At 40.2% G+C, this 15,541-nt stretch overlaps 2 protein-coding genes across 4 annotated transcripts in view; one reads left to right on the plus strand and one right to left on the minus strand.

Annotated features, from left to right (window-relative positions):
* abi2a (abl-interactor 2a) overlaps window positions 1-5,240 on the plus strand; it is a 37,159-nt gene extending 31,919 nt beyond the window's left edge. Inside the window, exons 7-10 of one of the 2 annotated variants that reach the window (XM_053627218.1) lie at window positions 1,255-1,416; window positions 1,836-1,922; window positions 2,270-2,443; window positions 3,124-5,240. In XM_053627218.1, the coding sequence (XP_053483193.1) occupies window positions 1,255-1,416; window positions 1,836-1,922; window positions 2,270-2,443; window positions 3,124-3,299 (599 nt within the window). In that variant the 3' untranslated portion in view covers window positions 3,300-5,240. The remainder of the gene's footprint in view (window positions 1-1,254; window positions 1,417-1,835; window positions 1,923-2,269; window positions 2,444-3,123) is intronic. The other variant, XM_053627219.1, reaches the window with a different exon arrangement.
* A 6,202-nt stretch (window positions 5,241-11,442) lies between these two features.
* raph1a (Ras association (RalGDS/AF-6) and pleckstrin homology domains 1a) overlaps window positions 11,443-15,541 on the minus strand; it is a 76,640-nt gene continuing 72,541 nt past the window's right edge. For both annotated transcript variants that reach the window (XM_053627217.1, XM_053627216.1), the window contains one exon: window positions 11,443-15,020. In XM_053627217.1, the coding sequence (XP_053483192.1) occupies window positions 12,879-15,020 (2,142 nt within the window). In that variant the 3' untranslated portion in view covers window positions 11,443-12,878. The remainder of the gene's footprint in view (window positions 15,021-15,541) is intronic.

Below are 15,541 nucleotides of genomic sequence, written 5' to 3' on the forward strand. Positions count from 1 at the left end.
ACCCAGTCCTTAACCAGCCTCAATGCTCCTGCTGAGATTTCCCTCAAAGCCGCTGAGGCTTTAGCTGAACCCCCTTCTTCCGCTCAATCCATTACTCCTGCTGCAGCTACTGCCTCTGCCTCTTCCTCTGCCTCCTCCTCTGCTTCCTCATCTTCCTCCTCTACCCCTGCACAAGGTGAGTATGCCCCACCCAACCCCAACAACTTATTCTCTTCCCCTGCCTGCTTGTGCCATCAGAAACCACAAACAGTCTCTCAGACTGTTCTGATTCCATGGTCTTATACAAACCAACATCAAATCTTTGCACTTTTCTTTTCAGCTCCTTTTCATTTTGCCTTATGCTCCTCATGGGACAGAACATTGTATTTTTTTTCTGTGTCCATTTTGTTTTCATTAGCACTGTGTTAATACACCTAGCAGTATGTTAAGTAATAATGAATTGGACTGTACTGCAGCTTTGTTAACAAGGTACTGAGTCCCCCACTGAGAACCATCCACCAAATCAAATGTCTGTCAACTCACACAGTGTGAAAGCAACCCATTTAGCACTGACCTCCCATGTTGTCTCCCACGGAGTGCTAACTAGTTCCCTTTCATGGTCTTCCTAAACACTGTTTACACTGGCATGTGAAACTGGTTTGTTTTGGGGTCACCACAGCATCAAATTATTATTTTTAGGCTATAAATGAAGTCTCCCAGATTCAAAGACCTGCTCGGTTCTGTTCTGTCTTGTACTCTGTGCTTTCATGCTCACTACACAAGTTATCTGGTCCTAGTTAACATCTTGATGTTGATGCATGCATGTTTATGGATCTGTCCATGTTCTACTGGGTGACACATTGACTGACTTTACGTTTGTAGGCAGTTACAGTATTTCGTTGTTCTTTTATCTAAAGGAATGATTCCCATTCCTGGTCCTTGAGTCCTTCTGCCCTGCATATGTAATGCTTTCCCTGCTCTAACACTCCCACATAGACTCAGAAAGGGCCTGCTGATTACTTGGAGCAGGGACAACAATGAATATGCAGGGCAGGGCATTCCTAGTTCAGGACCAGGGCTGGAAAACCACAGATTTAAAGGACCCTGAATTACATTAAGGTATTCACAATAGTGGTCCATGCGCACAATGCAACTTTATGGTGTTTTATTTGCAATTTGTCATTTTAAAATTCACCAGAGTTAAGCTCATTAATCGTAATGTGGTGTCTTTGTGGTGTGTTTTGTTGTCTTGCTCTTTGCTGTCTGTGGACACAGGCACTGCTCCTCAGTTCTACAGTATGAACAGGCCTGTACCTAGACAGATCACGCCCCCTGTTGGTGGCTCTCTGCCTTACCGCCGCCCGCCCTCTGTCAGCAGCCAGCCCTCTATGCCTGCAAGCCAGCAGAACGGAGGGCCATACTACAACCAGGGCCAAGGTAGGGGGCTTACAGTCTAAGGCAAACCATTCAGTGAACCCATCCATGGCACTGTACACTCTGCTGGTCGCTACAGTTGGCACTTGATTGTGTGAGAAGGATTAGATTCAGAAACATTACTACTTAACCTGTTCACTTATTTTCAGCCAAGCTATGTATATGATACAACATAGTATCTTGCTATAGTTCTTTGGTTGGTGTGGACTGCAGTGGTCTGTATGATCGAGTTCTAATTATTTCATAAATGCTTGTCTGCACACTAAAATAACTACCTATTCTTTCTCCTGTCTTTCTTTGATCTTCACCTGTCCTTCATCTGCTTTGGTTCATCACCCACCACACTCTGGCCCTTGCTCTGTTTCACACACCTGCTCTGCCTTTTGTCTCTGTCTCTTTACTCGGTGTGGTGTGTGCTGAAGCCTCAGTGGCACCCCCTCCCCCCTCCATCCTGCAGATTACTCCTCAGCTCCCTCTCACGGGCTTCGTGGCTCGAGTTCAGGAGACCAGTAAGTGGCTTTGAGCTTCACTGTTCTGCAGATCCTCTTAAACTCTCCAACAGTGCAACATCTTTTGCCTGCTTCCCAGAGAGCTGTCTAAAAAGGAAGAAAATATATATATTTGCCTTATGGCTATCTGTTGATACCAGGAACACCTATGTTGGTGTATCGATTTGTCACTTTTGATACTGCTGTCTGCATGTGTGTATCTTTGTGCATTCGTAAAGCATGTGAGTGTACCCAAATCAAATGCAGCTTTGTTTACTGTTGGATCTTCTATCGTACCTCCTGCATGGATAAGCTTGCATGGCATATTGGGCTTTGGGCCTCCAGTTCACAGTTCTTCTCCTTCTCAGTTTCAGATGCTCCTCCTCCACCTCCTCCTACGGAGGAGAGTATGCTTCAAGAAGCGCAGCCTCCTCCTCCGCCTCTGGAGGATTATGAAGAAGAGGAGTCCTCGGTGGTGGAATACAGTGACCCATACGCTGAGGAAGACCCACCTTGGGCTCCATGTGCTTACTTGGAGAAAGGTATTTAGCTCTTTCCTTACATGTTATACTTAAAGGACACGAACATGTTAAATATTTTTACTTAAGCATCTTCAACTGGCATCAAATTAGATTTCAGCATTTTTTCTGAAAACAAGCATGGCTAATTGTACATGCTTGAAAGAAAATCCAAGTGATGAGTAGGTATACATACATTAATTAATAAATTGTTTTGTATAAATAGATTTTCTTTTATTTTTTAAATTGGAAACCATCTAGATCTCATTAGGCACTTCTAAACAAAATGCACTCACTTCTCTCCTTCATTCTTTGGCTCTTTTGTCACTTATATCTATAATACAGGTGGTAAGCTGTTCTCAGTAGGGATATTAAGGTATTCAATTATTCCAGCGATGCTACCTTATCTGATACACTTATACCAGTGCAGTACCCACTAGCATTTAACTGCCATGTCAGGGTAGACACCTAATAAGCTGGCCATTGGGGGATTTGCCTTGCAGTTGATCATCTACATTCCTATCTAATTTATTGTCCAAGTGCATTTAAAAAGAATGAACTCAATAAGTTCATTCAGGATCTGAGAAGCTGACAGTTACTTGCCAATCCATAAATTAAATGATCCTGTAGCTTGTTCAATCTGTATGTACATAAATCATCGGTCTCAATACCTGATTTCCCCTCTCCCCCCCATATTATGTCAGTGGTGGCAATCTATGACTACACGCAAGACAAAGAGGACGAACTGTCATTCCAGGAAGGCGCAATCATCTACGTTATCAAGAAGAATGACGATGGTTGGTATGAGGGTGTGATGAATGGCACTACTGGACTCTTCCCTGGTAACTATGTGGAGTCTATCATGCACTACAGGGAGTGAAGCTTGAACCAGTGCGGTCAGCACTAAAGCTAACACACATGGGTCTTCACACGACAGCCGTTACAGGAGATGGCTTAGATCAAATGTTTAGGCAGGAGTGATAGTCATTTGTGAGAAGAGCAAACTTCAATGGTCGAGAAATTAAAGTGGACCGTGTTGACTTTTCACCACGGACCGAGGGAAAGAAATGCAATATGAGAGTATAATAAAATGTACTAACAATAAAATCCTGTTACTCTTGTGTTTGATGAAGGATTTGGAGCACAACCACTATTTTTTTTTTTTTGTGTTTGACTAAGAAGAAAAGATATGAAGTAGTTTTGTGATTGAAGATGAGATTCATATTCTAAAGATGGCAGTGCTTAAAAAAAAAAAAACCTGAATGTCCCTGTCTATTTTTACATAACTTGTGTATTTCATTCTCAACAGATGTCCTGGAAGTGTTACAAAGAACATAGGTTTACATAGGTTTTATGGAAAGCAGTTGAAAAGGGAAACACTACATCCATATTTTTCGCAGGAGAGCAGTCAAAAAATGTTGAAGGCGCGACAGAATGTTATAGCATAATTAATGCAGAGTAGAGCCAGGAGATCACTAGTTTGTGCATATGGAAATTGCTTGAAATGTGTGCACTAATGGATTTAATCCTTAAGCAGGGACTAATTATCTGACTAATTTTGGCCTCATATGTTGTGTAACTCCCTGAGCTACCACTTGAAGTAACTAGATTTTAAATAATATTCCGACCCAGGATACCATGGACTGTAACTTTTACTAGTTTCACTTTGAACAGCATTTTATGTGAAATGAAAATTATGGTTAACGTTCTTGTAATAACAATTAAGTCTAGGTTGAAGCAAAGGAGAAATGATGGGAACAAATTATCCAAATTTGCAGAGAGGGGCAGTTCCTCTGAGGAGAGTGAAATTATTAAACAAACAATTAGAGAGAGTCCTCCAATGTTTTTTCCCCTGAACAATGTTACATTAGGCAGATTACAGTCGTACACCTCAGCAGCAAAAATCACCATGGTAAGAAATTGAAAACCCCCAAAGCATGCAGTATGTTAGAGTTCACCCCATTTTTTTTTTCCTTTTCTTTTTTTATTGTATATATGTATTATGTAGTGATGCTAACAAACTAGCCAAGTTGAGTTTTGATATGATGTGTAGTGCTACATAAATTGCATGCTCAATAAAACGGATCATATTTTGTAATTTAACTTTTTTTTTTTTTTTTTTTTTTTTAATTGTTCTGTTTAATTCTATAGTTAATTTCTCAGCAATAGTTTATGCTCTTGCTAAGAATTTCCACAGTGTGAATTTGCAGTCGGGTACCAATGAAGTGTGTTTAAATATATTTTTGTGCCATATTGTAACGTTGAATTGCTTATGTAATGCCTGCCAATTCTGCTCACCGTTAACTGTCTAAAAAGATTTAGCTGATGTTCAGCTCTGGTTCACAGCAGGAATGAGTAATGTTCCCCACACCATGAAGTTCAGATTGTGTATGAATAGGAAAGGGCAGAGTAAGAGCAAGGTTGAGGAGCAATAAAATGGCAGCACAGTTATATTCCTTGAAAGGACTTGCAATAATACCTGGTGAAATGATGTGTTTAAAGATGTTAATTTTGTATTAGCTCAGTATTGAAAGCCCATTGAAATTTTTGCAGATGGGATGAAAATTACTTCAAGTGGGCAGGCATATGTATATTCGAGATGGGACCGTTACTGTCTTAAAACTGAACACAACAGATGAATGAAAAGCAAGAATGAGTTTAGTTTTGCAGTTTCTAGAGATTTTCAGAACTTATGTGGTTGTTCATCGACTGCAGGTATATAAATAACATTATATATTTCTATTTCCATGTGTGCGAGTGCAACTGTGCTGCAGTTTTCCTTTACAATGTGCTTATTAAAAGTGATTTAATTTGGTATTTGCATGCTGCTGTTCTGTGCATTTGTTCACATGTATGAGTAATTGTGCTGTTTTAGTACCTTTTCTCACTCTTACTTGGACAGCAGTCCGTCTGCTCTGAAGCTAAAACACTAAGACACCAGTTTGATGAATGTCACAAACAGCACTTAACACAAGCCTGTAAAATGGGACCACTTATCATTATAGCTCACCATTGGAGGGCAGCATCCAGACCAAAAATGACACAAAACAAACACAGATGGATAAACTGTATGATAATAAAACCTTTGGATCTGATCATGTGCGGCCGTATTTTCTTCTCTGCTGAAATATTTCGATCAGTAGTTATTTGATGTTTATGTGAAAAGAAAATATTCTGTGTAATGAGGGAGAATAGTGATTACAAAAAGCAGAATGATTGATTACTACAGTATACAGCACTGTGCAAAAGTCTTAGATTTTTTTAATAAGCATTTTTGTCTTAGACTTTATGACATATTGCATTATTGAGTGAGTAGTGAGTAAAAAAAAAAAAAAACATTTTAGATTTCCATGTTGTGTTTCCAACAAAGTGGTTGTATGTCAGGAAAGACATGAACATATTACATAATGCGTCAGGCAGAAAAAACTAGTGCCGGCTGCCAGATTTCACTGCAGCACACTTGCAAGTGTGGCAGTCAAAGCCTCCAGAAGAACAGTGGCAGATTGCCCAAGATGCTCAGTAAAAAGGAAATTTTATAAGGAAAGTGTACCTGAGACTACTGTTGCATTTTTAAAAAGCAGAGAGTTGTCACACCAAACAAGGACATTTACATTATTACTGTTTACTGCTCTTCATAGTATATTTTTGTGTATAAATGATTAATTTTATTATTTTTGAAGGCATCTTTTCTTTTTAGCACTTCTTGACACATGCCTAAGGCTTTTGCATGTGACTGCATATTAACATTTGTGTTTCTTTTTTGTTAAAACATTTAATTTTCTCATGGAATTCTTTTTCATTATTAGACTATTAAATGTAGATGCTTTAAATTGTGCAAGCTTCTTGACTGCAAAATACAGATTTCTCTAAAATCCTGCTGGACTCCAGCATGTTTGCCTGTTTTATAACTTGGCAGTGCTGCTGGTGTACCGGCCAATACCCAATACTGGTATAATATCGTGATAAGAATTAAATGGCTCTGCAAGCTATAAGTTACACAAGTTCACAGCGTCATCAATGGGTTAGATCAGAAAACATCAACTTTAATCAGATACTAACCCAGCATTTCAAGCTGATACTCAGTACCTGATTGGTACCTCAAACATGGATAAGATGACATGAGAATAAACATGAGAATAAGAAAACACTCAAGCATACGTAGTAGAAAACCTTCTGGGTAAATGCTTAAATATAAACTTTGCTTCCACAGACAACATACTGTTTTTAACATAAATAAGCTTATCTTCCTAAATCATGATCAGATGGACTGATAATTCTCACAGAGGACAATGATTATCTCAAAGGTTCACAGTTGTAATTCCAATGTGGTGTACACTGCAATTTCAGTCACAAACCAGCAATTAACTTTTATCTCCACACTGTCTGAACACTACATAATAATTAAACATGCTTTGGAAGAAAATAAAATAAGCAAAAGGAATTCTCATGGCTTATGGACATTTTATGAAAACAGACATTTTTGTGTCTCTTTGTAAAAGCAGTCTTATGTATACTGTACAGTGAATATGCAGTGCACACTGCAGTAACAATCTATATACATTGTTCTCTGTTAAATTCCTGAAAATATTACATGTATTCTGTGGTTGTGTATGAGGAATAATACCCATTCATGTACTGCACGTTACTCGGGCCTGCAGGGACCCCAAGACACACTCCTTGATTATACAGTGCCTTCATAATTATAGACTTATAGGGGTGTGTGTATAATATTTTGCAAATCATTCATATTTTCCACTCAAACAAAATCTTATAAATACTTTAAATAGCATTTTTCTTTACAAAAAATAAAATAAAATAACATGCAAAAATAATTGAGATGAACTTGTTTTTTTGTTGCCTTTAACAGTGCCTTTTCCCATGGAGTATACATATTAGGTTGCACAGAACTTTAAACCCAAAAAGAAACAGATGGTAGTGGATTTAATAAATCCTTCAAAGGGTATTTTAAAAAAACAAAACAAAAAAGCAGAACACCGTTAAGCACAATTAGGGTAATAACAAAAGTTTCACATGTCGAATTGGGCCCATGAACACACAGTCCTCACACACTGAAGAGGAGGATGAAGGCGAGAACAAACAGTCCAAAAATCACAGTTGTAGAATCGCTCACTTTAGTGGATTCTTGAGGTTGTTAAGTTTGAAACATTTACGTCCAACCTTCATAGGAACAAGCTGCTTGGAAGCATTGAAAGAAGTACTTCATGAAAGTATCTCGCAAAATTCAGCTACCGAACCTCACCAAGTCTCATTACAACTACAACTGGCATTGTGGAAGGGTTTGGTTTTTTTTTTTTTTTTTTTTTTCTTTTCTTTTTTCTTTTTTCTTTTTTTTCTTTTAAAGTTATGAGCGCCATTATTTGGCAACATGGGACTGCATAAAAGGATAGGCACCTGATGGCCAGTATTAAGATATGGAGGTCAGTGATGATTTGGTGCAGTTTTGTGGCAGGTGTTACAGAGTCCTTCGGGATATTTTAGCCCAAATTCTAGTTTCCTCTGCCTGGAGGTTTAGATTTGGCTATAAATAGAGCTTTTTAAAGAGAGGATGAGCCAAACATAGTTACAAATAGACACAAAATCACTGTTTTGCAGTGACCTTCTCAAGCTACTGAAAAGCCGTGGGCTAAATTGAAGAGGAAGTCTACCTGCACAAACCTAATATAAAGGTGCTTAAAATGTTCTTCACATAGAAGTGAACCAAGATCCCTCTGAATGTGTCTCTAAACTTGTTAGAAATAACAGGACGTGACTCCATGCTGTTTGGTAAAAAAAACTGCACCACTTAAAAAAAAAAAACAATTATACAGCATCCCTGTATGCTTGAGCTCAGACTGATTGCACTTTTATTCTTTTCATTTATCGATGACCAGTTCTATTATGCATTATCTACTATTATCTGTTTTTGCTAATTTTTATGAAGGGTACCAATAATTCTGAAGAGCACTGAACTGGTGAAATAAGACCACCAGTAGATGGATTCTCTGAACCACAACATCCTCAGGTAAGTCACAGGGCTTTAATTACCACTACAAGAGTGTTCATTGTGTGCTAAATTGCAGCTTGGGCAGCTATGTGATAGTCTGACTGAGGACTGCTATTCAGTCTCATACTCATACTCACTCAACTGAATGAAGAGAAGAGATTCAGACAGATGGGAAAATGAGATCAGCTTTGATTATTCTTGTTTTCTTGCGATGTCACTGCATCTCAGGTAGGTCAGAACATTGATGGTTTTATAGTCTTGTACAGTGCATATATTTTTAAACCTCAGGCTTTATGGGTAGTTTAAAACTACAAAGGATAAAATATGCATAACTGCAGAACTTAATTTTGGTTAAATTCATTTTTGATTGGCTCTTATATAAAAATGATTAAAATACTCAGACATTTCTAAGATATGCAGTATGTATAATATATATGTATGATTTATATGCTGTTATATGAAAATAAAGCACAACTGTTGACCAATCAGATTTGATCATTCAACCAAGCCTAATTTCTAGCTCAATAACTTATTAAACTGACTATGATGTGAGAAATTAATCCATAAAGAACTCTAAAACATACAATATTTTATGTCGCACATTGCATTTAATTGTTTCTCCACAAACATAACGCTAATTCTCTTGACTTCACAGGATGGCCTCTGTTGAATATCAATCTTGCTGCAGACTTGGCACTATCAGCATCTATTGATAAAATGAATGAAATATCTCTTGCCTTCAACCTGTACAGAGCAACCCACAAGGCTGTCAGTCAGGTAATTGTAATGGCTGTGTTTGAATATAAATGTAATATTGGGATAGGATTGTCAGGCTAACAGTGTCCGGATTAGGGTGTTGAGGTCTTCTTGGCTATAGCAACTGTCGGGGCCCTTCACAGACACCATGACTACTACTCCAACCAGACAAAAAGCAAGGCTAACACAGAACAGTAGCTCTTATAATAAAATGAGTAGAATTCTATGCCAAGATAGTCAAGAGGGCTAGCTCCATTGCCAATAAGTGTAGTCCTTCTTGTTACCAATTTGAATGTCTCAAATGCCTATATACCTTCACCATATTTGGGCCAATGCCAAATTCTAATCAGTTCATCTGGTGGCTGTAAGGACAAGTCCAAACAAATCCTATATTTAACCCCTTATTTTTTGCACCAACATGAATTTCCCACAGACTGACAGGACAGATTGGCCCATGGCAAAAAGTTCCTGAACGTGAACTTATAAGTAACATCGCTGTACGACAAACAGGAAGGAAGCTATCGAAGAAAAACTATTACAGTCATTTGCTATGATCTTGAGCAAATTCTGTGTGTGTGTGTGTGTGTGTGTGTGTGTGTGTGTGTGTGTGCACAAATCAGAGAGAAAACTGAAGAGAAATAGAAACAATCACAGAAATTCTAACGGTTTCCACTACAACTACCATTACACATGATCAGCTAACTGTTAAAACCATTATTGGTCCTTAATGTTATCCACTAGACATAACATGCCACCACTAGAAGGTAACAAATTACCAGTAGACAGTACAGTTTCCATTAAGACCAAAATAATTCCCATTGTAACCATTAAAACCATTACAAATTCTATGAGGGTTTCTACTGTTTTTGTTTGTGTTATTTTTTAGGATTGAAAATTTAAATATTGATTCATAGCTTTTGATTAATTTGGGCTGTCTTTCACCCTGATTACACTAGTGTATAAATCTGGCCAAATGTATTAAAACTTAATTTGTTGCTTGACATCAAAGATAAACTTCTTATAAGCTGTCTGTCGTATAGGGCAGTGCTGCCCTCCGGTGGTGTGCTGGAGTAATGCATCTCTCTTTTCAACACCACCGGTTCCAAACCCTGGTTCTGGAGTCCTATGCGCTGCACATTTGCGTGTTTTCCTCTGCTTAAAAACCTGATTCAACTAATTAACAGCCCTTCTTGAGTTGAAATGGACATGTTAGAGCAGGGAAAACACTAAAATGGCAGGACAGGGGGTACTCCAGGATATGTGTTTTAAGCTAAAGCTAATGTTTCAGTGTTACATTGTATTAGTCCCAACATGCTGTTTCATCATAGTGACAAAATCTTTTAAATGGTTTATTTTAAATGATTCCCCCCAGATTAAGCTAGTGGATTTCAATACGTACGACCTCACCCTTAACTTTGCCATAAGGGAGACGTTGTGTCTTAAACCTCTGACAGTATCCCTAGACAGATGTTGGTTCAAGTGGGACATGTCCAAGGTAAATCATAAAACCTACTCTTCTTTCACTTCAATAATGAATATAAACGTATTTGCAATGAACCACACCTGATCTCTCTCTCTCTCTCCCTCCCCATTTCTTTCTAGCCTGAGCACATGTGTAGTAGTTATGTCCGTGTTTCTGGTGGGTTCATTTCTCTGAGGGGGATGAGCTGCAGTGTGCATGCAGTAAGCTCCAGCAGCGAGGAGATATTCTTGCGGTAAGAGCCGCAGACTGAACAGAGCAACGTTTGTCCTGGAGCTTGCAGCTGCTATGGATTGCTGCTGTGATCAGATGGGTCTCTGAAATTAAAGTGAGAAACTCAACAAGCAGCGGCAAAATTCAACACCCTACTGTAAATGTTTTGGGCCATGTTTCATTTAGATCTTGATGGACGTTGTGTTGTAGAGCATTCTTTTTTTAAAGCACATATATCGCCTTAAAACTTGCTCCAGTATGCTTTAGGACCTATATCCTTAGGGGAGAATAAAGAAGACAAAGAAATATACTTTATTGCAACAAGACATTTAGTGAGTTAGGTTTCAAATATGTTGCAACAAAATGGTCAAATCATGTAGTTTAAAATATTAATAGGAAAAATGAAAATAATGTCAGCTCCTAAGGTTGGATCTCCCTCTCTGAGTAATTTGTATATCCACCCTTTACTTTTATAAGTGCCTCCAAGCGCTTTGTGTCTTCGTTTTTCACCCAGAAACCAGTAACTACAGTGATGTTTGTATTTCTTTATCGTGTATGGTCATGTTCGTGGAGTCAGACTTACTAAAAAACTGTTATTTTAGCAAATGAAAATATAAAATTGCCACAGATATATGGTGTTGTTAACCACTTAAAATGTGGATTATCACAAGTACCAAAAGAACAGACACGTTGAAGAAAACAGCACTGGCACACCTTACTGCATGATTTACATATTTATATTGTTCAGTTTAAATGTAACATTTAATTCCCCATGTATTTTATCTTGAGCACTCCTGACTTTAACAACCTTCATTAGCAATGTGCACTCATGGCTTCAATAGTTTAGCCATTTTCCTCTTCATTTAGGCAGCCAAACACAAAAAAGGATATCGATTACGCCAATGAATTGCTGTTGTAACATTATAACATCATGAGATCAGATTTAGGCACAAAAAATTCTTACTCTGTTCCAAATTTTCCGCTCAACTCAAATAATAAACGAAATCAGTAAAACGTGATATGTAGTGTAGTGAGAGACAATTTCTTCCTGATAGCCACAAATCTAACAGCAGATGTTAAAGTCAGGAAGAGCTGCAGTATGTACAGATAGGCATCAATGTAACCAACATAAACAGAGACAGAACACATCCAACTCCAAACACAGCCAGGCTAACGAGCGCTTCACGAAAGTAGTGGGTTCATTTGCATCTAAATGTCTGAAAGTCTCTGTAAAATAAAGGTCCTATTTTAAACAGCAGAACAAGTTTCTTCAGAAATGAGAAATGAGAAACTGGATTTATATCCAGTTGTATAGAGTCAAGATTTTATTTGTCACATACACAATTATATACAGTATATAACTTGCAGTGAAATGAAAACTGCAAGTATAGTAGTAGGTTTGCAACCTTTTATGGGATTAATGAAAATTTTTAGATTTGCACATTTAACAGAGGCAACACTACCAAACCTTTGCTTTTTTTTTTTTTCTGAGAGTGGATCAACCAAACCACTCAGACAAAACACACATATACATATCTCTTCATTAATCCTGATTTCTATTCACGTTTAACGCATACAGTCAAGGGTTTAAAAACTAAACTTTAAAATAAGAATATATTTCAGGTATTAAATAATTTCATATAAAAAAGGTAAAAGCTCCCTCCCCACCCCAAAATTCCAAATACATCTTTTCATATACATGTATTATTCCCCTTTCCTCACACAGGAGTCCATGCAGTACCTATTTATAATAATGGCAGAGTTTCTTTTTCTCACTATTTTGTCTAACTGCATACACGTAATTGCAAAGCGGCACAAACACGCAGAGAAGCTTATACTGTAGGTGATTTGGCTTGCTTTTTCATAGTGTGGTAATAACTTGGGTTAAAATGAGGAATAGTAATCTTAACATAGTCAGTCATTTTCATATTATGGCCTGTGAGAGTCTATAGTTTGTATTGGAGAAAAGCAGACAATCAGCACACAGCTTCTAGTGTATGCTTCATCTACCACTCTCTGGTCAGTTTGGTGTTTTGGTCCCGTTTGGGTGGCTCTGGCGGTGGACCCCGCCGTAGCGTTGCATAGCCTGAGATATTGGCACCCATGTAGCCTCCCTTTTTCTGCTGGCCCAGCAGCAGCTCTGGGGGAGGCGGTGGTAGTGCCATGTCGTCCATAGTGGCCACAGGGTCCATCTTGGCCGAGATGCGGGATGAAGTCAAGGAGCTGTGTCTAGACATGGACTTTCTCTTTAAAGTCCTGTTAAGGTCCTCAAGAAAGTTGGGTTGGATTGAGAGGTTGCCTTTGGGGGACGTGGGGGGCATCTGAGAGGTAAATGGGGTAAGAGGGATCTGTTGTGGTGGGGGCGAAAGGGCCAAGGGCTCGGGGGTACCGCTGCTGCGGCGGTGCATAGTCGGAGGAGGTGTTTTTCTCAAGGAGCTGTGCTTCCTTGCTGAAGTGTTGGAGAAAAGCTGTGGCTGGGGGTTTACTACAGCCACTTTGGGAGCTCCGGTATGCAACTCCACAGGTGGTGGAGGAGGCAGGAGCTCAGAGTCTGGAGGTGGAGGGGGGAAGTCACAATCAAGAGGAGGAGAGGGAAAGTCTGAGTTGGGCTGGCGGGACTGACTGGGTTTCCCCTGTAGAGGCAGTGGTAGGTTTGCCAAGTTGATCTTGCCTGGTTTCATTGATGCTCGGAAACTGATCGAGGTGTCCTTGGATGGTGAGCCAGTTGTAGAAGATGGAGTGGAGAATGAGCTGGGGGAAGGCTGGCTGGGCTGAGCAAACATGCTCACCAGGTCTTCCACTTTTTTTGACTCCTGGAACTCAACAGAGGAGTTGGACTTTATACTGGAGTTTCGCTGTGGAGTTGGAGGAGGTCTCTTAACTGATGAACTGGTTGAAAGGTTAGAGGAGGTGGAAGGGGATTTCTTCATGGGTGACCCCATCTTGGAAGAAGGGGGACTTGGATCTGGAGGTAGAGGTGGGGGTGGAGGAAAGTCTAGGCTACTTTCAGGTGGGGGTGGGGGGAACTCAGGAGACTGGGGCTGCACCTGCCCTCCTGGCTGCCATTTGGGCTTGGTTTTTACCACTGGAGGAGACATGGGGCTTTTAGGACCATCTAGAGTTCCAGGAAACTGGTTTGCAATCTGTTTAACCAGAGATGATGTTGGTGAGATGGCGGTAGATAAAGTTGGTGCTTTTGAGGGGAAGCTGTGCTGTTTGGGCAAGGTGGGTGGAGGCTGGTTGGGGCTCTGGCTACCAGAGAAGCTCTGCTGCTTCTTCATAGAAGTGGATGGTGTTGGGGACAGAGGTGGACCTACAGGGGAGACAGGAGACATGCCATGTCCAGATGGTTTGGGTGCTGTCTGGGGAGGAAATCCTCCAGTGAATGTTTTAGGTGGGGCAAGAGGAGGAGGTGGGGGAGAGAAACACACTGGAGGTGGAGGTGGAGGAGGCTCCTCACCTTGGCTGAGAGGAGAAAAGTCATAATTCATATGGGGAAATTTCTGAGCCAGGAACTCTTGGAGGCCATTGGTGCTGAGGGTTAGAGGGCACTTAAATTGCTCTGGGGGTGGCGGGGGAGGCAAGACACCATTACTTTGCATGTGATCCAAAGGAGGAGGAGGTAAGTGCTCTTCCTCAGGAGGTGGAGGAGGGATAAACTCTGGCTGAGGGCTTGGGGGACCTAATTTGAGCACTGCCATGGCCGACCCTGGCACGGGCATCGACAGTGGAGGTGGTGGTGGGGCTGGAGGTGGGATGCTGGAACCTGCTGCTATATTGTTCAGTACTGGTTTCACAGACTGAGGGGGAGGGGGCGGAGGCACTGACTGTTGCTGCTGCTGTTGTTGCATTGCTGCCAATAGAGGGGTCTGTATGAAGTGATTAGGGGCCTGGGAGATGTTGTGAAGCCTCGCAATGGTGCTGTACTTAGTGAACTTGGTGGGTGTGGAGTGGCAGGTAGGGTTGGGCAGAGGAGGAGGAGGTGGTGGAGGAGGAGGGGGTGATGGTGGAGAAGGAGAAGACTGGGGTGACATGCTTGGATAGCTTCCATGGGGTAGGACAGATTGAGGCATCTGGGGCAGATGGGGAAGTTGGAGAGGGTAAGAAGCTCTAGTCGGCTGTGCAGGTGGAGGTAGATCCATTCTCATCTATAGAAGAAAAGAAAGAATCAATAGATTAAAATCATTATTTACAATGTCCATGTCCAGCTGTGCTCAGTTTGCATACAGAAGTTAACACAACTGTTTAGAAGCAATAGGTATGGAATGAAGTAACAGATGTAGTAATAGTAAGAAGACAACAATTATTGACATGGAGGGTGACAGCCATCCTGTAAACCACATTTGCTAGGCTGAGATCAGCATGGCTGGGCCTGTACATTTTGAATAACAATTTTTTTTTTTCTCTGTGTGACTAACAACAAATATGAAGCACTTACAGAACAACAGTGTTGATTATTACCTTAGGGCGTACCTCTCTGAAGCACAATCCCATTCTTGCAAACATACGTAATTCTTTGTTAATACACCACAGTGCACTCAAGCTACACTTTACTACATTAATACTACAATATTACACTAGTGCTTTGTGGGAATCCATTAAAAGTTAACACAAGCCACTAACACCAGTCTCTCACACTACATCCCAATTAGGCTGCATTCACCAAAAC

Source organism: Ictalurus furcatus, chromosome 6 (assembly GCF_023375685.1).
Source record: "Ictalurus furcatus strain D&B chromosome 6, Billie_1.0, whole genome shotgun sequence".
Lineage (NCBI taxonomy): Eukaryota > Metazoa > Chordata > Actinopteri > Siluriformes > Ictaluridae > Ictalurus > Ictalurus furcatus.